We start from the raw sequence: 23815 nt of genomic DNA on the forward strand, positions 1-23815 counted from the left end.
GCAGAATCAATCATTGGTACTTTAACTTTTATTATATGCAACAATGTGCCTTATGCACTTTACCTACTATGGTCACTTTGCTTCTGATCTGCTCTGATCTTAGGTCATCGATGGAACCTCGCTTTTGGCTACGATTTGGCACCTTTATATTTGATATGTTTAATAATGTGCATTGTCCCATGTAACAAAGATGTAACAAATATAGCAAATGGCGACTTCCTATTAAAAGTTTTATAATGCATCTATGAACAAGCTTATTAGTGTGTCCAGTGGGACTGGCCAAAGTTAAGTAGTGTCATGACAAGGACTATGGGGCAGCTTGCTGCGAGGCTTTTGCGGCTCGCTGCGTGGATTGCTTTCCCAAGATGCAAGGAAATTGGATCGGACATGGCGTGAAGGTAAAGACGTGATTTATTTTAATACTAACAAAAAGAACAAACAAAAGGCGCGCACAAGGCGGAGATACAAACTTGGCTATGAAAACTAAAAGTAACACATGGACAGAAACTATGAACATAAAAAAAACAACACTTACTGTGGCATGAGAGGAGCATGAAATTAACATCAGCATGAAAACTATGGACAGGCATGAACAATGTCATCAAGGACTATAGCATGGGCAGAGCAAAAACAGAGTAATGTCGCCAGGACGACTGACCGGCAATGGCAGGCTTAAATAATGCCTCTGATTAGTGCTCGGGAAGCAGGTGAGCGGGCGAGCACTAATCAGAGACTTTGAGACTGATTGATTGAGACTTTTATTAGTAGGTTGCACAGTGAAGTACATATTCCGTACAATTGACCACTAAATGGTAACACCCGAATACGTTTTTCAACTTGTTTAAGTCGGGGTCCACTTCAATTGATTCATGATACAGATATATACTATCATCATAATACAGTCATCACACAAGATAATCATCAGAGTGTATACATTGAATTATTTAAATTATTTACAATTCGGGGTGTAGGGGGGGGGGGGGGGGGGTAGGTTTGGTTGTTATCATCAGTCATCAACAATTGAGAACAGAGAAATGGATATTGAAACAGTGTAGGTCTGACTTGGTAGGATATGTACAGCAAGTAGTGGACATAGAGAGAGAGAGAGAGATCAGAAGGCATAAGAAAAGTATCTACATTTGATTGTTTACATTTGATTATTAACAATCCGGGGAGGGTGTTAGTTTAGGGTTGAAGTTGCCTGGAGGTGTTCTTTTAGTGCGGTTTTGAAGGAGGATAGAGATGCCCTTTCTTTTATACCTGTTGGGAGCGCATTCCACATTGATGTGGCATAGAAAGAGAATGAGTTAAGACCTTTGTTAAATCGTAATCTGGGTTTAACGTGGTTAGTGAAGCTCCCCCTGGTGTTGTGGTTATGGCGGTCATTTACGTTAAGGAAGTAGTTTGACAGGTGAACACAAAAAGTAGCGACAGGTGTGATCCAAACAAATGAGGCAGGAGAAACTAATGAGTCGCCATAGTGACAAAACAAACAAGAGTGCACAAACAGGAACTAAAAAGAGTCCAAAACCCAAACAGAACATAGCCAAACAAAAACATGATCAACAGACATGACAAGTAGGAGAAAATGTGGTCGGTTATTAATTATTTAATGTCTCTGTACGGCCCGGTAGCATTGCTACCACGGACCGGTGCCGGTCCCCGGACCGGTGGTTGGAGACCACTGGTCTCTACCACACGGCAGATACTTTGCGCACGTAAAATTACTTCTACATTGTTTTCTTTTGGTCTCCAGACCGTCAGCGCGCTCAGGAGAAGATGTGGACACAGTCCTGGCACATCTACGAAACGTGAAGCTCTTTGAGAAGTTTCACCCACATTTCCTGCAGCAGATCTGCCTGTGTTGCTTCTATGAAAGTTTGGAGAAAGGCATCACAAGTAGGTTCACACTCTCAAACATGTGCCTTCGTAACATTAATAGGGTCGCTTGTTTTTGTTGTTGGTTCTTTCTAGTATATCGCCAGGGAGACATTGGCACCAACTGGTATGCTGTCCTCTCTGGTTCACTGGATGTTAAAGTGTCAGAGACGTCCAGATATCAGGTACAGTACCATCTCTAATGCTAACTAAAATACTGTAGTTTAGTGTATATTCAACTAGTTTTGCATCACCTATTGTAAACCATACTTGCTAACCCTCCCGGATTTTCCGGGAGACTCCCGAAATTCAGCGCCTCTCCCGAAAACCTCCCGGGGCAAATTTTCTCCCGAAAATCTCCCGAAATTCAGGCGGAGCTGGAGGCCACGCCCCCTCCAGCTCCATGCGGACCTGAGTCCGCTTTCCCACAATATAAAGAACGTTTACAGTAAAGCAGTCCGTCTGCCGTAAACAGCAATGTTGTGACACTCTTAAACAGGACAATACTGCCATCTAGTGCATTTGATGAAAGCACTTTTGTGCGTGCCACACAGCAATGCATAACCAGAGAGGGTGTTCAGCATGGTTAGAAAGATAGTGACAGAGAATAGAAAAAGGATGGACAATTCAACCCTTAACTCAACAATGAGTAGATGAGTGTTATGTGTGTGTATATGTGTAAATAAATGAACACTGAAATTCAAGTATTTATTTTATTTATATATATATATATATATATATATATATATATATATATATATATATATATATATATATATATATATATATATATATATAGCTAGAATTCACTGAAAGTCAATTATTTCTTATATATATATAAGAAATATATATAAGTTTGGTACTTATATATACCACCACCTCAAGTGAGGTGGTGGTTCCTCTCTTTAAGAAGGGGAACCGGAGGGTGTGTTCTAACTATCGTGGGATCACACTCCTCAGCCTTCCCGGTAAGGTCTATTCAGGTGTACTGGAGAGGAGGCTACGCCGGATAGTCGAACCTCGGATTCAGGAGGAACAGTGTGGTTTTCGTCCTGGTCGTGGAACTGTGGACCAGCTCTATACTCTCCGCAGGGTCCTTGAGGGTGCATGGGAGTTTGCCCAACCAGTCTACATGTGTTTTGTAGACTTGGAGAAGGCATTCGACCGTGTCCCTCGGGAAGTCCTGTGGGGAGTGCTCAGAGAGTACGGGGTATCGGACTGTCTGATTGTGGCAGTCCGCTCCCTGTATGATCAGTGCCAGAGCCTGGTCCGCATTGCCGGTAGTAAGTCGGACACGTTTCTAGTGAGGGTTGGACTCCGCCAAGGCTGCCCTTTGTCACCGATTCTGTTCATAACTTTTATGGACAGAATTTCTAGGCGCAGTCAAGGCGTTGAGGGGATCTGGTTTGGTGGCTGCAGGATTAGATCTCTGCTTTTTGCAGATGATGTGGTCCTGATGGCTTCATCTGGCCAGGATCTTCAGCTCTCACTGGATCGGTTCGCAGCTGAGTGTGAAGCGACTGGGATGAGAATCAGCACCTCCAAGTCCGAGTCCATGGTTCTCGCCCGGAAAAGGGTGGAGTGCCATCTCCGGGTTGGGGAGGAGATCTTGCCCCAAGTGGAGGAGTTCAAGTACCTCGGAGTCTTGTTCACGAGTGAAGGAAGAGTGGATCGTGAGATCGACAGGCGGATCGGTGCGGCGTCTTCAGTAATGCGGACGCTGTATCGATCCGTTGTGGTGAAGAAGGAGCTGAGCCGGAAGGCAAAGCTCTCAATTTACCGGTCGATCTACGTTCCCATCCTCACCTATGGTCATGAGCTTTGGGTTATGACCGAAAGGACAAGATCACGGGTACAAGCGGCCGAAATGAGTTTCCTCCGCCGGGTGGCGGGGCTCTCCCTTAGAGATAGGGTGAGAAGCTCTGCCATCCGGGAGGAGCTCAAAGTAAAGCCGCTGCTCCTCCACATCGAGAGGAGCCAGATGAGGTGGTTCGGGCATCTGGTTAGGATGCCACCCGAACGCCTCCCTAGGGAGGTGTTTAGGGCACGTTCGACCGGTAGGAGGCCGCGGGGAAGACCCAGGACACGTTGGGAAGACTATGTCTCTCGGCTGGCCTGGGAACGCCTCGGGGTCCCACAGGAAGAGCTGGACGAAGTGGCTGGGGAGAGGGAAGTCTGGGCTTCCCTGCTTAGGCTGCTGCCCCCGCGACCCGACCTCGGATAAGCGGAAGAAGATGGATGGATGGATGGATATATATATATCCATCCATCCATCCATCCATTTTGTACCGCTTATTCCCTTCGGGGTCGCGGGGATATATATATATATATATATGAAATACTTGACTTGGTGAATTCTAGCTGTAAATATACTCCTCCCCTCTTAACCACGCCTCCAACCACGCCCCCGCCCCAACCACGCCCCCCGCACCCACCCCCCACCTCCCGAAATTGGAGGTCTCAAGGTTGGCAAGTATGTTGTAAACTCTCAAATGGTACGTATAAGGAATAATTTAGCATGTGTGTCTGGTGTAGGATGCTGTTACCTTTTGCACACTGGGGGCCGGCACAGTATTTGGGGAGTCGATCCTGTATGACACGCCCCGACATGCGACCATCGTCACGCGGGAGTTCAGTGAGCTGCTACGCATTGAACAGAAGGCCTTCAGGACTTTGTGGGAGGTGAGAGACGGTATACTTGTTGGTCTACTTGGTTTTTTTTTTACAGTAAAACGTAGCTTTGCATTATTGTAGCTGTCTGATTGTGCTGCACGATAGCCGAGTGGTTAGCATGTTGACCATAAAGTCAGGAGATTGAATGTGGAAAATCATGTTCGGTTAATTTGAGACTCTAAATCAGGGATACTCAACAACATTTTTTTGGGCAGGGCACATTTTAGAACGCTAAGGACCGGGCGGCCAGACTTCTCCCTTCGCTACAGTCTTACAAACCCTGTTTCCATATGAGTTGGGAAATTGTGTTAGATGTAAATATACCGTAAACGGAATACAATGATTTGCAAATCATTTTCAACCCATATTCTGTTGAATATGCTACAAAGACAACATATTTGATATTCAAACTGATAAACATTTTTTTTTTTGCAAATAATCATTAACTTTTAGTTGGGAAAGTTGGGAAAGGTGGCAATAAATACTAATAAAGTTGAGGAATGCTCAGCAAACACTTATTTGGAACATCCCACAGGTGAACAGGCAAATTGGGAACAGGTGGGTGCCATGATTGGGTATAAAAGTAGATTCCATGAAATGCTCAGTCATTCACAAACAAGGATGGGGTGAGGGTCACCACTTTGTCAACAAATGCGTGAGCAAATTGTTGAACAGTTTAAGAAAAACCTTTCTCAACCAGCTATTGCAAGGAATTTAGGGATTTCACCATCTACGGTCCGTAATATCATCAAAGGGTTCAGAGAATCTGGAGAAATCACTGCACGTAAGCAGCTAAGCCCGTGACCTTCGATCTCTCAGGCTCTACTGCATCAACAAGCGACATCAGTGTGTAAAGAATATCACCACATGGGCTCAGGAACACTTTAGAAACCCACTGTCAGTAACTACAGTTGGTCGCTACATCTGCAAGTGCAAGTTAAAACTCTCCTATGCAAGGCGAAAACCGTTTATCAACAACACCCAGAAATGCTGTCGGCTTCGCTGGGCCTGAGCTCATCTAAGATGGACTGATACAAAGTGGAAAAGTGTTCTGTGGTCTGACGAGTCCACATTTCAAATTGTTTTTGGAAACTGTGGACGTCGTGTCCTCCGGACCAAAGAGGAAAAGAACCATCCGGATTGATATAGGCGCAAAGTTGAAAAGCCAGCATCTGTGATGGTATGGGGGTGTATTAGTGCCCAAGACATGGTAACTTACACATCTGTGAAGGCGCCATTAATGCTGAAAGGTACATACAGGTTTTGGAGCAACATATGTTGCCATCCAAGCAACGTTACCATGGACGCCCCTGCTTATTTCAGCAAGACAATGCCAAGCCACGTGTTACATCAACGTGGCTTCATAGTAAAAGAGTGCGGGTACTAGACTGGCCTGCCTGTAGTCCAGACCTGTCTCCCATTGAAAATGTGTGGCGCACTATGAAGCCTAAAATACCACAATGTAGACCCCCGGACTGTTGAACAACTTAAGCTGTACATCAAGCAAGAATGGGAAAGAATTCCACCTGAGAAGCTTAAAAAATGTCTCTCCTCAGTTCCCAAACGTTTACTGAGTGTTGTTAAAAGGAAAGGCCATGTAACACAGTGGCGAACATGCCCTTTCCCAACTATGTTGGCACGTGTTGCAGCCATGAAATTCTAAGTGAATTATTATTTGCAAAAAAAATAAAGTTTATGAGTTTGAACATCAAATATGTTGTCTTTGTAGTGCATTCAATTGAATATGGGTTGAAAAGGATTTGCAAATCATTGTATTCCGTTTATATTTACATCTAACACAATTTCCCAACTCATATGGAAACGGGGTTTGTATTTTGTATTTTTCAGAGAATCAGCGCCCTATACATAATAAACCAGGCCTGGGCAATTATTTTGACTCAGGGGTGGCAAATTTATAGAACAAACTGTGTCTGGGGGCCGGTATATCGGATTTTTAGGAACTCTTATACAAAACCTCACAATAATGTCTGATTGAACGCTAAAAACGTTATGACAGACCGCATGAAAAAACGGAATGGAATTCTAAATTTTTTTACTGAATGAGACACCCAGAATGTACATGAAAATAAAGAATGTGGGATTTACAATATTAACTATGAAGGATAAAACACTGAATATTGACAACATATGAATGTCACACCCCTCTCCATCCATATATTTTACAATCAAGCGAAACGCAACAAAAATGCAACAAACACAGCAAAATATAAACGCGATGGGTAAAAATAAACCCACCTACAATCTGATATATGTAATACATCATTAAGCTTTAGAACTTTGTTGTAAAAATCTCCTTCCACGTCTCTCCCTGACACCCACATTTCAGGCTTTGGAAACACTCTGTGGAAACGCTCCTCACCCACACTGCTTGGTGCCTCGTCTGAGCTGCTGTGACTTACATTACCATAGTAACTAAATAGATGACCATAGTAACTAATTAGATGACCATAGTAACTAGTATATGATGCAGATTCCAAGCATTGAAAGACTTAGGATAGTTGAAGACTTACAGTCATTAGAAGACATCACTGCACATCATAATGGCAGCTACACTTTACATCTTAAACATCGAGAACATTTTTTTGGGAATGTCCGGCGGGCCAGATTGAAAAGCTTAAGGGCCCGCATGTGGCCCCCAGGGCTTAATTTGCCCATGTCTGCAGTAAACCATTGATTTTGGTCTATTTATTTTTGTCAGAATTACAGGCACGCTCTGCTGTTTTTAAGGACCTGCTGCAAAAATGTTGAGTGTCAGTTTTTGGACTGAGATCATGGGTCACCAGTTGAGTAGCCCAAATGAGAAAAAGACTTACTTACTTAGACTTAGTTCCTCCCATTCCTGTTGGAACATTGGGCGACGAGTCCCCTCCATTCTGGTCCCTGGCGATCCTTCTTGCTCCATGCGAGCTGACTCCCATCTCTCTGAGGTCTTCCTTGGCTGTTTGTCTCCACGTCTTCTTCGGCCGTCCTCTCTTCCTCTTACCCCCTTCTGGCACCCAGTCCATTGCCACACTTGCCGGTCTCTCTCTTGGCAGTCGGAGTACGTGTCGAGCCATTCTCCTTCTCATGTCAGAGACTATGTCAGACAATAGTGCTACCCCTGCCCTTCTCATCACCTCTTCATTGGTGATGAGGTCTCTCCATGAGATCCTCAAGATGTATCTGAGGCACCGTCGGAGGAAGACATCCAGCTTGTTAGTAATGCTTGATGTCTTCATCCACGTCTCACAGGCATAGGTGACTGTAGGGATGACCACTGACATAGAGGCGCAGCTTTGTGGACGTACTGATAGATTTTGATGACCAGATGTTCCGGAGGCATTGGAAGACTATTGCAGCTTTTCCGATTCTGGACTGAACATCTTTTTCTGCGTCTCCAGTGTTTGAGATGTTGCTTCCAAGATACGTGAAGTTCTCAATGTACTCTATGCCTTGTTCGCCTACGGTGAGCAGTGGAACGTTTTGGTCTTGTGCGACGGTCATGGCCTTGGTCTTCTCTTGGCTTATACGTAGGACGACTTTTTCCCCTTGCTCATGCAGATTGTTGGTCAATTTTTGGAGCGCAGCGTAGGAATGGCTAAGCAGAGCCAAGTCGTCCGCAAAGTCCTGATCTGCCAGTCTGCCCCCTCCCCACTTAAAAGGGAACATTATCACCAGACCTATGTAAGTGTCAATATATACCTTGATGTTGCAGAAAAAAGACCATATATTTTTTTAACCGATTTCCAAACTCTAAATGGGTGAATTTTCGCGAATTAAATGCCTTTCTATTATTCGCTCTCGGAGCGATGACGTCACAACGTGACGTCACATCGGGAAGCAATCCGCCATTTTCTCAAACACATTTCAAACACCGAGTCAAATCAGCTCTGTTATTTTCCGTTTTTTCGACTGTTTTCCGTACCTTGGAGACATCATGCCTCGTCGGTGTGTTGTCGGAGGGTGTAACAACACGAACAGGGACGGATTCAAGTGGCACCAGTGGCCCAAAGATGCGAAAGTGGCAAGAAATTGGACGTTTGTGCCGCACACTTTACCGACGAAAGCTATGCTACGACAGAGATGGCAAGAATGTGTGGATATCCTGCGACACTCAAAGCAGATGCATTTCCAACTGGACTGGACAGATCAACTTCAGGAAAAGAGAGCGGATGAGGGTATGTCTACAGAATATATTAATTGATGAAAACTGGGCTGTCTGCGCTCTCAAAGTGCATGTTGTTGCCAAATGTATTTCATATGCTGTAAACCTAGTTCATAGTTGTTAGTTTCCTTTAATGCCAAACAAACACATACCAATCGTTGGTTAGAAGACGATCGCCGAATTCGTCCTGGCTTTCTCTCGTGTCGCTGGCTGTCGTGTCGTTTTCGTCGGTTTTGCTTGCATACGGTTCAAACCGATATGGTTTCAGTTTCAGCTTCAGTTTTTTCTTCAATTTAGTTTTCGCTACCTGCCTCCACACTACAACCATCCGTTTCAATACATGCGTAATCTGTTGAATCGCTTAAGCCGCTGAAATCCGAGTCTGAATCCAAGCTAATGTTGCTATACCTTGCTGTTCTATGCGCCATGTTTGTTTGTATTGGCATCACTGTGTGACGTCACAGGAAAATGGACGGGTGTATATAACGATGGTTAAAATCAGGCACTTTGAAGCTTTTTTTAGGGATATTGCGTGATGGGTAAAATTTTGAAAAAAACTTCAAAAAATAAAATAAGCCACTGGGAACTGATTTTTAATGGTTTTAACCCTTCTGAAATTGTGATAATGTTCCCCTTTAATGCCGAGGTTTGCTCCGACGACAGACTTCCTCATGAAAAAGTCTATGACAATGATGAACAGTAAGGGAGACAAGATGCGACCCTGTCTTACCCCGGTCACAATGTCAAAGTCGTCGGTTGTGCTGTTGGTGGTTTTCACTCGACGGGTGGAGTTGTGGTACAGGGCTCTGAAGATGTTGACAAACTTTGATGGTATACCGTATAGCTGGAGCTGAGAAAAAGAGAGGACCTCAAATGCGACCTTGAGGAACACCACTAGTACAACTAAAGTTGAACAAATGACTACTGACTGTATCTGAAGTAAACAAGCTACAGCAAAACCTTAGTTAAATACAGTAAATCACATTCCGAAACAAAACTGCCATAAAGGAGAGGACCTAAAAAGTGCCTTGAGGAACGCCTTGGTTAGAATGTGTTCTATGTTTGCTAGCAATGTCAAAGTTTTAATGCAAATATTTGCCATTGTTAAAGTTAAAGTACCAATGATTGTCACACACACACTAGGTGTGGCGAAATTATGGTGTCATTCCCATGCTGCATTTGGCCCCTGGGGCCATTGGTTGAATAGCACTTAATTCATACTTGCCAACACTCCCGAATTTTCCGGGAGACTCCCGAAATTCAGCGCCTCTCCCGAAAACCTCCCGGGACAAATATTCTCCCGAAAATCTCCCGATTTTCAGCCGGAGCTGGAAGCCACGCCCCCTCCAGCTCCATGCGGACCTGAGTGAGGACAGCCTTTTTTCATGACGTGAGGACAACAGGGTGACAAGAACTAAATCATCCAGACTAGAGATAAATTGTATTATTATGTTTACCTTACCTAAAAATAAATATATTTATTAATTAAAAAAACAAAAAAAAACTAAATAAATTTTTACTATATTTTGCTAAAAACATCAAAATGAATTGCATTTTTGTTTGTATTTTTTCGTGACTCCTTATTACATCCAGCCACAGAATTATACATTAAAATACACATATTTCAAATAATTGATTTTAAATTATCATAATAATTAATTTAAAATGACCATATTTAATTATTAAAATAATTGCTTGTTTATCAACAACTTTTTATTTTATTCATTACATTTTGAAACTCTCAGAAGCCAAGTTATGTTATATTCCTTAATATTTGTTTATGCAAGTTTAAAGTATCAATTATCTAAACACAGTTTGTTTGCATATTTTCAGGATGTAGATATCTATATATATATATATATATATATGAAATGCTTGACTTGGTGAATTCTAGCTGTCAATATACTCCTCCCCTCTTAACCACGCCCCCAACCACGCCCCGCCCCACCCCCGACCACGCCCCCACTCCCCCACCTCCCGAAATCGGAGGTCTCAAGGTTGGCAAGTATGACTTAATTGTCCATAGTTGTAAATGTGAGTTGTTATTCTATGTGTGCCCTGTGATTGGTTGCTGAGCAGTCAGCTGGGCTAGGCTCCAGCACACCTGTGACCCTAATGAGGACAAGTCCTACAAGACATGAAAGGATGTTTTGTGTGGGTTTCAAATACTGATGTGAGGTGAACAGCTGTTGACTCATTTAACCACTAGGGGGAGCAAGTACACACTAGTTGTGTGTCCATATACCCTATTGTGTCCATGTGTGCACACCACTGGACTGTTTATATTCATATTTAGATGGTGTTGCCTTTTTGAAGGTTAATACATTTGAGGAAAAACTACTGTTTTCCAATTTAACCAAGACAGAGAGCAAGTACACTAATTGTGTTGTTAACTATCCACAAGAAAACAACACACTGGATGCTGGAATGAATGCCTCATACTGTACTTACAAGCATACTTACATAATGTATTATTATTGCACTCTTGTAACAGCTCCTACCTACCTACCTATATATGCCATGCTAAACCCCAACAGTTACCGCTGAATGTTTTGAACACACCAGTTTTAATGTCAACACTTGACATAAGGCAGCTTCCCACGCTGGTTTTATTTTCCACCGACCAAGTTTGACTCTTCCTTGCTGCCTTGGAAATGATAAAAGTGTGGCCAAGGCATGGTTGTACAAGCCAAAGCGTGGGTGGTTTAAGAAGAGTCTTGTTGGCGGTATAATTCGTCCCTTGTTCTTATTTTATGCTATTAACTCTCAGCTTCAGGTGTTGGCCACTGTTTGTAATGAGCTTTCAAGACAGTAATTGCTTATTTGTGTGAAATGTTTTAAATGATCTTATGTCCAACTCAATGACAGACTTGTTCTATTTCCACATGCAAAATACTGGATGTTATGCATGTTACTAAAGACCTGCAATTGAAGGATTCATATTCATCTCTGAGCTGCTGCCCTGACTTGGTTTCCTGAATGAGACAGTGCATTTCCTCTGGGACAGAAGGGCAGTGGAGCTGATAAATCACAGAGTGTGTGTGTGTGTGTGTGTGTGTGTGTGTGTGTGTGTGTGTGTGTGTGTGTGTGTGTGTGTGTGTGTGTGTGTGTGTGTGTGTGTGTGTGTGTGTGTGTGTGTGTGTGTTCTCGTATTTCTACCCTTCTTGAGACATGAAGAAAGAAAAGTATCTTCCATATGAGGAGGTGTGAACAAGTGATGACATAAATCATGGTCCCAATAACATTGCATCTAATAGACAATGTCTCCGGGTGGTGAAATCTACCTAAATGAGGGTGGTACCAAAAATGAGGGATTTTTCAAATTTACTGTGTCGGTTTTAAAAGTGCTCCCCCTCTGGTCAACATATGAAATAACAAGTGTGTGTAAGAAATTTGAAGTGCTCCCCCTCAGGCCAACATATGTAATAACACGTGTGTGTGTAAGAAATTGAAATGCGCCCCATTTGGCCAAAATTAAATTTAAAAAATCAAATAAATATTTATATAGAGACATACTGTAATAACATGAAACATGAAGGTTTAAAAACAAATTACAAAAAAAAAAAAAAATAAAAATATATATTTTTCTCACAATGTGTTTTTTCTTATAAAATTTATAAAACAATTTCTCATATTCTTTCTGTTTCTGTAATATTGCAATATTTTCTCGTAAAATTATTACTTTTATGTAAAATTATTACTTTTTAATGCAAAATGGCGACATTTGTAATATAAATTTTGGACTTTTATCACAATATTGCCAATTTTATTTATTTTTTCTTGTAAAATAGTGTATTTTTTTGAGTAAAATTATGACTTTTGTCACAATTTTGCCAAGTAACATTTTTACGTTTCCTTATAAATTTGTGATTTTTATCGGGTAAAATTACGACTCTTTTCATAAAATTGTCAAAATGTTAAGCTTTTCTTGTAAAAACTGCGTTATTGAGTAAAATTCCAACTTTTATCATAATATTGCACAAATGTTCAGTTTTTCTTGTACAATTTTGACTTGCGTTGAGTAAAATTACGACTAATTACTGCCAAAATTCAGCTTTTCTTGTGAAATTGTGACCTTTTTCTTGTGAAATTCCAACTCATTTTTCACAACGAGCTTTTTTATATGTGTATAGTATGTATATATTATTAATGTTGTAAATACACATCTTTATATATGTAGAAAGGGTGGTCCTAAAGAGGTAGGCATTTTTCGGAGGTCTCAAGAAGGTAACAATTTCAAGAGTGTGAGTGTGAGTGTGTGTGTGTGTGTGTGTGTGTGTGTGTGTGTGTGTGTGTGTGTGTGTGTGTGTGTGTGTGTGGCATTTCTACCCTTGAGACATGAAGAAGGAAAAGTGTCTTCCATATGAGGAGGTGTGAACAAGTGATGACATAAATCATGGTCCCAATAACATTGCATCTAATAGACAATGTCTCATTTGCAGCCGTTCTGGTGACATCCATCAAAATAGGGGTGGTCCCAAAAAGGAGGGATTTTTTTAATTGACGGTGTGTCGCTTCTAAAAGTGCTCCCCCTCTGGTCAATATATGAAATAACAAGTGTGTGTGTAAGAAATTGAAATGCGCCCCCTTTGGCCAAAATTAATTAAAAATAATAAATAAATATCTATATAGCGACATACTGTAATAACGAAGTAAATAATGAAGATTAAAAACAAATTACAAACAAAAAAAACCCCCAAAAATATTAATTTTCTCACAATATGTCGACTTTTTTCTTATAAAATTGGGAACAATTTCTCATATTCTTTCTGTTTCTGTAATATGGCAATATTTTCTCCTAAAATTATTACTTTTTTAATGTAAAATTATTACTTTTTAATGTAAAATGGCGACATTTGTCATTTAAAATTCGGACTTTTATCACAATATTGCCCCAAAAAAAGTTATTGTAAAATAGTGACTGTGGAAGTTGCTTCCCCGCAGTTCCACTGTTAGACACAGCACCGGAGCCAAGCGTGCAGTTTTTAACCAGGTTTTAAAGTACATAGATTTTATCACAAGTTTTCTCTCCAGCAGGACGCGACTTTTCAGCCATGTCCGTATCCTCTCTCCCCTCCTGCTCCCAGCCGCTTACTGTTAAAGACAACAGATGATTAGATTAACACGTACCACCTGTGAAATCTAATCACCTGCCAGCTCTGTCTCGCCGTCAGCCCATGCCCCGCCCCTATCCGATGGTGCTCGTCCTCAGCACCACAGACAGAGGCGGTGACCTTTGCTCCTGCAGGTGCGCTGGCCACAGTGACATTTTTTGAGTAAAATTCTGACTTGTCATAATTTTGCCAAGTCAAATTTTAACGTTTCCTTATAAAATTGTGACTTTTGTCGAGTAAATGTACGCCTCTTTTCATAAAATTGCCAAAATTGCAAGCCTTTTCTTGTAAAATCGCGACTGTTATTGAGTAAAATTCCAACTTGTATCATAATATTGCACGAATGTTCAGTTTTTCTTGTACAATTTTGACTTGCGTTGAGAAAAATGACGACTTTTATTATAATACTGCCAAAATTCTAAGTTTTTCTTGTGAAATTGTGACCTTTTTCTTGTAAAATTCCAACTCATTTTTTACAACAAGCTTTTTTTTATATTTGCATAGTTTGTATATATTATTAATGTTGTAAATACAAATCTTTATATATCTAGAAAGGGCGGTCCTAAAGAGGTAGGCATTTTTCAGAGGTCTCGAGAAGGTAACAATTACAAGAATGTGTGTGTGTGCATGTGTGTGTGTGTGTGTGTGTTCTTTTGTATTTCAACCCTTCTTGAGACATGAACAAGGAAAAGTATCTTCCATATGAGGAGGTGTGAACAAGTGATGACATAAATCATGGTCCCAATAACATTGCATCTAATAGACAATGTCTCATTTGCACCCCTGCTGGTGACATCTATCAAAATGAGGGTGGTCCCAAAAAGGAGGGATTTTTCTAATTGACTGTGTCGGTTTTGAAAGTGCTCCCTTTCTGGTCAACATATGAAATAACAAGTGTGTGTAAGAAATTGAAATGCGCCCCCTTTGGCCAAAATGTATTTAAAAAATAAAATAAAAATGTATATAGCGACATACTGTAATAACTTGAAGTAAATAATGAAGATTAAAAACATATTACAAACAAAAAATTAAAAATAAATAAATAATTATTTTTCTCACAATATGTCGACTTTTTTCTTATAAAATTGGGAACAATTTCTCATATTCTTTCAGTTTCTGTACAATTGCAATATTTTCTCGTAAAATAACCTTTTTAATGTAAAAGTATTACTTTTTAATGCAAAATGGCGACATTTGTCATTTAAAATTCAGACGTTTATCACAATATTGGCAATTTTTTTTCCCTTGTAAAATAGTAACTGTGGAAGTTGCTTCCCCGCTGTTCCACTGTTAGACACAGCACCGGAGCCAAGCGTGCAGTTTTTAACCAGGTTTTAATGTACATAGATTTTATCACAAGTTTTCTCTCCAGCAGGACGCAACTTTTCAGCCACGTCCGTATCCTCTCTCCCCTCCTGCTCCCGGCCGCTTACTGTTAAAGACAACAGATGATTAGATTAACACGTACCACCTGTGAAATCTAATCACCTGCCAGCTGTGTCTCGCCGTCAGCCCATGCCCCGCCCCTATCCGATGGTGCTCGTCCTCAGTACCATAGACAGAGGTGGTGACCTTTGCTCCTGCAGGCGCACTGGCCACACCTCCCTCCACAGTGACATTTTTTGAGTAAAATTTTGACTTGTGTCATAATTTTGCCAAGCCAAATTCTAACATTTCCTTATAAAATTGTGACTTTTGTCGAGTAAAATTACGACTCTTTTCATAAAATTGCCAAAATTGTAACCCTTTTCTTGTAAAATCGCGACTGTTATTGAGTAAAATTCCAACTTTTATCATAATATTGCACAAATGTTCAGTTTTTCTTGTACAATTTTGACTTGCGTTGAGTAAAATTACGACTTTTATTATAATACTGCCAAAATTCTACGTTTTTCTTGTGAAATTGTGACCTTTATCTTGTGAAATTCCAACTCATTTTTCACAACAAGCTTTTTTATATTGGCATAGTATGTATATATTATTAATGTTGTAAATACACATCTTTATATATCTAAAAAGGGTGGTCCTATAGAGGTAGGCATTTTTCAGAGGTCTCAAGAAGGTAAAAATTACAAGAATGTGTGTGTGTATGTGTGTGTGTGTGTGTGTGTGTGTGTGTTCTTGTATTTCTACCTTTCTTGGGACATGAAGAAGGAAAAGTACCTTCCATATGAGGAGGTGTGAAGAAGTGATGACATAAATCATGGTCCCAATAACATTGCATCTAATAGACCATGTCTCATTTGCACCCCTACTGGTGACATCTATCAAAATGAGGGTGGTCCCAAAAAGGAGGGATTTTTCAAATTGACTGCGTCGGTTTTGAAAGTGCTCCCCTTCTGGTCAACATATGAAATAACAAGTGTGTGTAAGAAATTGAAATGCGCCCCTTTTGGCCAAAATTAATTAAAAAAATTAAATAAATATGTATATAGCGACATACTGTAATAACTTGAAGTAAATAATGAAGATTAAAAACATATTACAAACAAAAAATTAAAAATAAATAAATAATTATTTTTCTCACAATGTGTCGACTTTGTGAGAAAAATAATTATTTATTTTATTTTATTTTAAATTTTTTTGTAATATGTTTTTAATCTTCATTATTTACTTCAAGTTATTACAGTATGTCGCTATATACATATTTATTTAATATAAAAAAAAATAAAAAAAAATTAAATAAATATGTATATAGCGACATACTGTAATAACTTGAAGTAAATAATGAAGATTAAAAACATATTACAAAAAAAAAAAAAAAAAAAAAAAATTTGTCGACTCAAAAATGTGTCGACTCTCCTCTCTGAGCTGCCACCTTAACGTGGTAGAGGAGTTTGCGTAACCCAATGATCCTAGGAGCTATGTTGTCCGGGGGCTTTATGCCCCCTGGTAGGGTCTCCCAAGACAAACTGGTCCCAGGTGAGGGATCAGACAAAGAGCAGCTCGAAGACCTTTATGAAGAAAACAAACAAGGAACCCAGATTTCCCTTGCCCGGACGCGGGTCACCGGGGCCCCCCTCTGGAGCCAGGCCCGGAGGTGGGGCACGATGGCGAGCGCCTGGTGGCCTGTCCCCATGGGGCCCGGCCGGGCACAGCCCGAAGAGGCAACGTGGGTCCCCCCTCCAATGGGCTCACCACCCATAGCAGGGGTCATAGAGGTCGGGTGCGATGTGAGCTGGGCGGAAGCCGAGGGCAGGGCACTTGGCGGTCCGATCCTCGGCTACAGAAGCTAGCTCTTGGGACGTGGAACGTCACCTCGCTGGGGGGGAAGGAGCCTGAGCTAGTGCGCGAGGTGGAGAAGTTCCGGCTAGATATAGTCGGACTCACTTCGACGCACAGCAAGGGCTCTGGAACCAGTTCTCTCGAGAGGGACTGGACTCTCTTCCACTATGGCGTTGCCGGCAGTGAGAGGCGACGGGCTGGGGTGGCAATTCTTGTTTCCCCCCGGCTCAGAGCCTGTACGTTGGAGTTCAACCCAGTGGACGAGAGGGTAGCTTCCCTCCGCCTTCGGGTGGGGGAACGGGTCCTGACTGTGGTTTGCGCTTACGCGCCAAACCGCAGCTCAGAGTACCCACCCTTTTTGGATTCACTCGAGGGAGTATTTGAGAGTGCTCCCCCGGGTGATTCCCTCGTTCTACTGGGGGACTTCAATGCTCATGTTGGCAGCGACAGTGAAACCTGGAGAGGCGTGATTGGGAAGAATGGCCGCCCGGATCTGAACCCGAGCAGTGTTTTGTTATTGGACTTTTGTGCCCGTCACCGATTGTCCATAACGAACACCATGTTCAAACATAAGGGTGTCCATTGTGCACTTGGCACCAGGACACCCTAGGCCGCAGTTCCATGATCGACTTTGTAGTTGTGTCATCGGATTTACGGCCTCATGTTTTGGACACTCGGGTGAAAAGAGGGGCGGAGCTTTCTACCGATCACCACCTGGTGGTGAGTTGGCTGCGATGGTGGGGGAGGATACCGGACAGACCTGGCAGGCCCAAACGCATTGTGAGGGTTTGCTGGGAACGTCTGGCAGAGTCTCCTGTCAGAGAGAGTTTCAATTCCCACCTCCGGAAGAACTTTGAACATGTCACGAGGGAGGTGCTGGACATTGAGTCCGAATGGACCATGTTCCGCGCCTCTATTGTCGAGGCGGCTGATTGGAGCTGTGGCTGCAAGGTAGTTGGTGCTTGTCGTGGCGGTAATCCTAGAACCCGTTGGTGGACACCGGCGGTGAGGGATGCCGTCAAGCTGAAGAAGGAGTCCTATCGGGTTCTTTTGGCTCATAGGACTCCTGAGGCAGCGGACAAGTACCGACAGGCCAAGCGGTGTGCGGCTTCAGCGGTCGCAGAGGCAAAAACTCGGACATGGGAGGAGTTCGGTGAGGCCATGGAAAACGACTTCCGGATGGCTTCGAAGCAATTCTGGACCACCATCCGCCGCCTCAGGAAGGTGCACTATCAACACCGTGTATGGCGAGGATGGTGTTCTGCTGACCTCGACTGCGGATGTTGTGGATCGGTGGAGGGAATACTTCGAAGACCTCCTCAATCCCACCAACACGTCTTCCCATGAGGAAGCAGTGCCTGGGGAGTCTGTGGTGGGCTCTCCTATTTCTGGGGCTGAGGTTGCTGAGGTAGTTAAAAAGCTCCTCGGTGGCAAGGCCCCGGGGGTGGATGAGATCCGCCCGGAGTTCCTTAAGGCTCTGGATGCTGTGGGGCTGTCTTGGTTGACAAGACTCTGCTGCATTGCGTGGACATCGGGGGCGGTACCACTGGATTGGCAGACCGGGGTGGTGGTTCCTCTCTTTAAGAAGGGGAACCGGAGGGTGTGTTCTAACTATCGTGGGATCACACTCCTCAGCCTTCCCGGTAAGGTCTATTCAGGTGTACTGGAGAGGAGGCTACGCCGGATAGTCGAACCTCGGATTCAGGAGGAACAGTGTGGTTTTCGTCCTGGTCGTGGAACTGTGGACCAGCTCTATACTCTCGGCAGGGTCCTTGAGGGTGCATGGGAGTTTGCCCAACCAGTCTACATGTGTTTTGTGGACTTGGAGAAGGCATTCGACCGTGTCCCTCGGGAAGTCCTGTGGGGAGTGCTCAGAGAGTACGGGGTATCGGACTGTCTGATTGTGGCAGTCCGCTCCCTGTATGATCAGTGCCAGAGCTTGGTCCGCATTGCCGGTAGTAAGTCGGACACGTTTCCAGTGAGGGTTGGACTCCGCCAAGGCTGCCCTTTGTCACCGATTCTGTTTATAACTTTTATGGACAGAATTTCTAGGCGCAGTCAAGGCGTTGAGGGGATCTGGTTTGGTGGCTGCAGGATTAGGTCTCTGCTTTTTGCAGATGATGTGGTCCTGATGGCTTCATCTGGCCAGGATCTTCAGCTCTCACTGGATCGGTTCGCAGCTGAGTGTGAAGCGACTGGGATGAGAATCAGCACCTCCAAGTCCGAGTCCATGGTTCTCGCCCGGAAAAGGGTGGAGTGCCATCTCCGGGTTGGGGAGGAGATCTTGCCCCAAGTGGAGGAGTTCAAGTACCTCGGAGTCTTGTTCACGAGTGAGGGAAGAGTGGATGGTGAGATCGACAGGCGGATCGGTGCGGCGTCTTCAGTAATGCGGACGCTGTATCGATCCGTTGTGGTGAAGAAGGAGCTGAGCCGGAAGGCGAAGCTCTCGATTTACCGGTCGATCTACGTTCCCATCCTCACCTATGGTCATGAGCTTTGGGTTATGACCGAAAGGACAAGATCACGGTTACAAGCGGCTGAAATGAGCTTCCTCCGCCGGGTGGCGGGGCTCTCCCTTAGAGATAGGGTGAGAAGCTCTGCCATCCGGGGGGAGCTCAAAGTAAAGCCGCTGCTCCTCCACATCGAGAGGAGCCAGATGAGGTGGTTCGGGCATCTGGTCAGGATGCCACCCGAACGCCTGCCTAGGAAGGTGTTTACGGCACGTTCGACCGGTAGGAGGCCGCGGGGAAGACCCAGGACACGTTGGGAAGACTATGTCTCCCGGCTGGCCTGGGAACGCCTCGGGGTCCCACAGGAAGAGCTGGACGAAGTGGCTGGGGAGAGGGAAGCCTGGGCTTCCCTGCTTAGGCTGCTGCCCCCGCGACCCGACCTCGGATAAGCGGAAGAAGATGGATGGATGGATGGATGTGTCGACTTTTTTCTTATAAAATTGGGAACAATTTCTCATATTCTTTCTGTTTCTGTAATATTGCAATATTTTCTCGTAAAATTACTTTTATAATGTAAAATGATTACTTTTTAATGCAAAATGGCGACATTTGTAATATAAAATTCTGACTTTTATCACAATATTGCCAATTTTTTTGTTTTTCTTGTAAAATAGTGAATTGTTTTGAGTAAAATTATGACTTTTGTCATAATTTTGCCAAGTCAAATTTTAACGTTTCCTTATAAAATTGTGACTTTTGTCGAGTAAATTTACGACTCTTTTTATAAAATTGCCAAAATTGTAAGCCTTTTCTTGTAAAATCACGACTGTTATTTAGTCAAATTCCAACTTTTATCATATTGCACAAATGTTCAATTTTTCTTGTACAATTTTGACTTGCGTTGAGTAAAATTACGACTAATTATAATACTGCCAAAATTTTATGTTTTTCTTGTGAAATTGTGAACTTTTTCTTGTGAAATTCCAACTAATTTTTCACAACAAGCGTTTTTATATTGGCATAGCATGTATATATTATTAATGTTGTAAATACTAATCTTTATATATCTAGAAAGGGTGGTCCTAAAGTGGTAGGCATTTTTCTCAGGTCTCAAGAAGGTAACAAATACAAGAGTGTGTGTGTGTGTGTGTGTGTGTGTGTGTGTGTGTCAATGCACTTGCGTGGCTGCATCTCATGTGGAAATACAAGCAGACTTTACATCCCCTCAGCCACCTCCTAACAAGGTTTGTTTCACCATCGTTTGTTTCTAATTTTATTCTATTTTAGTTGTGACCTGCTTAGGAGTGAGCATGCTCAATTAGCACATTACGTGGAAGAGATCTGCTTCATTTCAGAGTCATTGCGGGGCTGACAAATTTGGCGGGCAGTTTGGTTCAAATTAATTTGACATATCCGCTGTTGTTTATTTGTGTTTAAAACTAAATCAAAGTGTGATTTCTCAGTGTCAGAGTTTTTTTGTTTTTTTTAATCTGTTTTCCAAAATAATGTTCTTTGTGTTTGCCCTCAGTTGGGTTCCACAAATGTTTCTGCAGCCAAAAAAACATGACGACCATCAACAGCTTTACTTTGATTTTCTATTGTCAGATTTCCTGGGACTGAAGTGTTACCAACTGAAAATGTGCAGACTTGTTGACAGATCACTTATTTGGCTCTCTCCATTGTGAAACTTGATGGAATAGATTGCTGCCACTTTCTCTTATTTACTCTTGCCAGAGTTTATAAGAGTTTCTTGTTCTGACGGCATTCAACTTGAGAAAATGCCCGCCAGCTCTGTAGACAAACTCCCTCCCAAGCCACTCTCCAGGGTGGTTTACTGGTACCGTATTTTCCGCACCATAAGGCGCCCTGGGTTATAAGCCGCGCCTTCAATGAACGGCATATTTCAAAATTTTGTCCACCTATAAGCCGCCCCGTGTTGTAAACCGCATCTAACTGCGCTAAAGGAATGTCAAAAAAACAGTCAGATAGGTCAGTCAAACTTTAATAATATATTAAAAACCAGCGTTCTAACAACTCTGTTCACTCCCAAAATGTACGCAAATGTGCAATCACAAACATACGTATATCAACATGGACAGAGCTGCGTGAAAAAAGCCACCCGGCCTCTTCGCGTAAACTTAAACGTACCTCAACCACTCGCTCATCTTTTCTTCATCCATCCCTTCGAGTTAGCTTTTATGATGACGCCGGCTGGAAAGGTCTCTTTTGGCAAGGTCTTCCTTTTGAATATCACCATGGGTGGAAGTTTCTGGCCATTAGCATGGCAAGCTAGAACCACAGTGAAGGATGACTTCTCATTCCCTGTGGTGCGAATATTCACCGTACGTGCTCCCGTTGTATCCACAGTGCGGTTCACAGGAATATCAGTTGCTGTGAAATAGTAATCCGTGTGCGGATGGAGAGATTGCGTCTTTTCATGAACCGGATACCTGTCGCTTAGTAGGAGCCATTTTGTGGTCTTTACAGATGTAAACACACAAAGGAAATGAAACGTACGGTGATATCCGCGCGCTTTTTCTTCTTCTACGCGGGCGGGTGGTTGCTTACAGTAGAAGAAGAAGCGCTTCCTGTTCTATGGGGGCGGGTGCTTACCTTGGCGGTTGCTTGCGTAGAAGAAGAAGCGCTTCCTGTTCTACCGGGAAAAAAGATGGCGGCTGTTTACCGAAGTTGCGAGACCGAAACTTTATGAAAATGAATCTTAATATTTATCCATATATAAAGCGCACCGGGTTATAAGGCGCACTGTCAGCTTTTGAGAAAATTTGTGGTTTTTAGGTGCGCCTTATAGTGCGGAAAATACGGTAGTTAAAGCCATTTAAGTGATAGAATGTGGTACTGATTAGAAATGACACAGCAGTAGGTCGTCAGCAAGTACCTTGAACAAATTACAGGGGTACTCTGCCTTACGAACTTAATTGGTTCTTGAACAGGGTTCATACATAGAAAAGTTTGTATATTGAAGCACATTTTGACAATGTAAACGTGAAAATTTAGTTGCCACCTTGATAAAAGTCCATCCAAAAAGTTTGTATACGTTGAACACAATATAAGTAGGGATGTCCGATATCGGCTTTTTGCCGATATCCGATATTGTCCAACTCTTTAATTACCGATACCGATATCAACCGATATATACAGTCGTGGAATTAACACATTATTATGCCTAATTTGGACAACCAGGTATGGTGAAGATAAGGTACTTTTAAAAAATAATAATAAAATAAAATAAGATAAATAAAATAAAAACATTTTCTTGAATAAAAAAAGAAAGTAAAACAATATAAAAACTGTTACACAGAAACTAGTAATTAATGAAAATGAATAAAATTAACTGTTAAAGGTTAGTACTATTAGTGGACCAGCAGCACGCACAATCATGTGTGCTTACGGACTGTATCCCTTGCAGACTGTATTGATATATATTGATATATAATGTAGGAACCAGAATATTAATAACAGAAAGAAACAACCCTTTTGTGTGAATGAGTGTAAATGGGGAAGGAAGGTTTTTTGGGTTGGTGCACTAATTGTAAGTGTATCTTGTGTTTTTTATGTTGATTTAATTAAAAAAACAAAACAAAAAAAACCACGATACCGATAATAAAAATAACGATACCGATAATTTCCGATATTACATTTTAACGTATTTATCGGCCGATATTATCGGCAGGCCGATATTATCAGACATCTCTAAATATAAGTAGCTATAAAGTATTGTATATCAGACAAATATAACAACGTTCTATTAAATAACAAAGTCAAACAACAATTAAGTAAACTGTCCTTATTTGTAGGCGCCCTGCCGACACGCACACACACTGTCACTAGCCTTGTGGTGTACTCACAGTTTGAAATGACAACATTTCTTAACTTTAACAGCCAGGTCGTGACACTGATTAGGAGCAAAACATAATATCCACTTTACTTTGTTGGTTCATCTTCTTGGCGTCACACATCGCTTTCTTCGGACTCAAATTGAGCTGGCAAAGCTAGAAAATTGCTGTAAAATAGGCTAAAAACAGTTTAAATATGTTTGTGTTGTAGTTGTAGTTCACTATGGTGTAGAACTGCATGCGTTAGCTGCATGCAGTTTCTGGTATTTAGCTACATGTGAAGGCCGCTTGGTGTCCCAGTGTTTAGCATGTAGGCCACACAGTCAGGAGTTCTGGAAGATCTGCGTTCGATCTCTTTTTCGACAACTCTGTGTGGAGTTTGCATGCCCGTGGAGTTTACCTTGTGTGCGTGGGTTTCCTCCAGGTACTCCGGCTTTCTCCCACATTCTAAAAATG

At 42.3% G+C, this 23815-nt stretch overlaps 1 protein-coding gene across 3 annotated transcripts in view; it reads left to right on the top strand.

Annotated features, from left to right (window-relative positions):
* rapgef4a (Rap guanine nucleotide exchange factor 4a) overlaps positions 1-23815 on the top strand; it is a 121890-nt gene that overhangs the window by 19146 nt on the left and 78929 nt on the right. For 2 of the 3 annotated variants that reach the window (XM_061971634.2, XM_072914454.1), the window contains exons 3-5: positions 1757-1899; positions 1975-2063; positions 4414-4560. In XM_061971634.2, the coding sequence (XP_061827618.2) occupies positions 1757-1899; positions 1975-2063; positions 4414-4560 (379 nt within the window). Of the gene's footprint in view, positions 1-1756; positions 1900-1974; positions 2064-4413; positions 4561-20675; positions 20750-23815 lie in introns of those variants that run through there. The other variant, XM_072914457.1, reaches the window with a different exon arrangement.

This window comes from Nerophis lumbriciformis, linkage group LG13 (assembly GCF_033978685.3).
Source record: "Nerophis lumbriciformis linkage group LG13, RoL_Nlum_v2.1, whole genome shotgun sequence".
In the NCBI taxonomy this organism is placed as follows: domain Eukaryota; kingdom Metazoa; phylum Chordata; class Actinopteri; order Syngnathiformes; family Syngnathidae; genus Nerophis; species Nerophis lumbriciformis.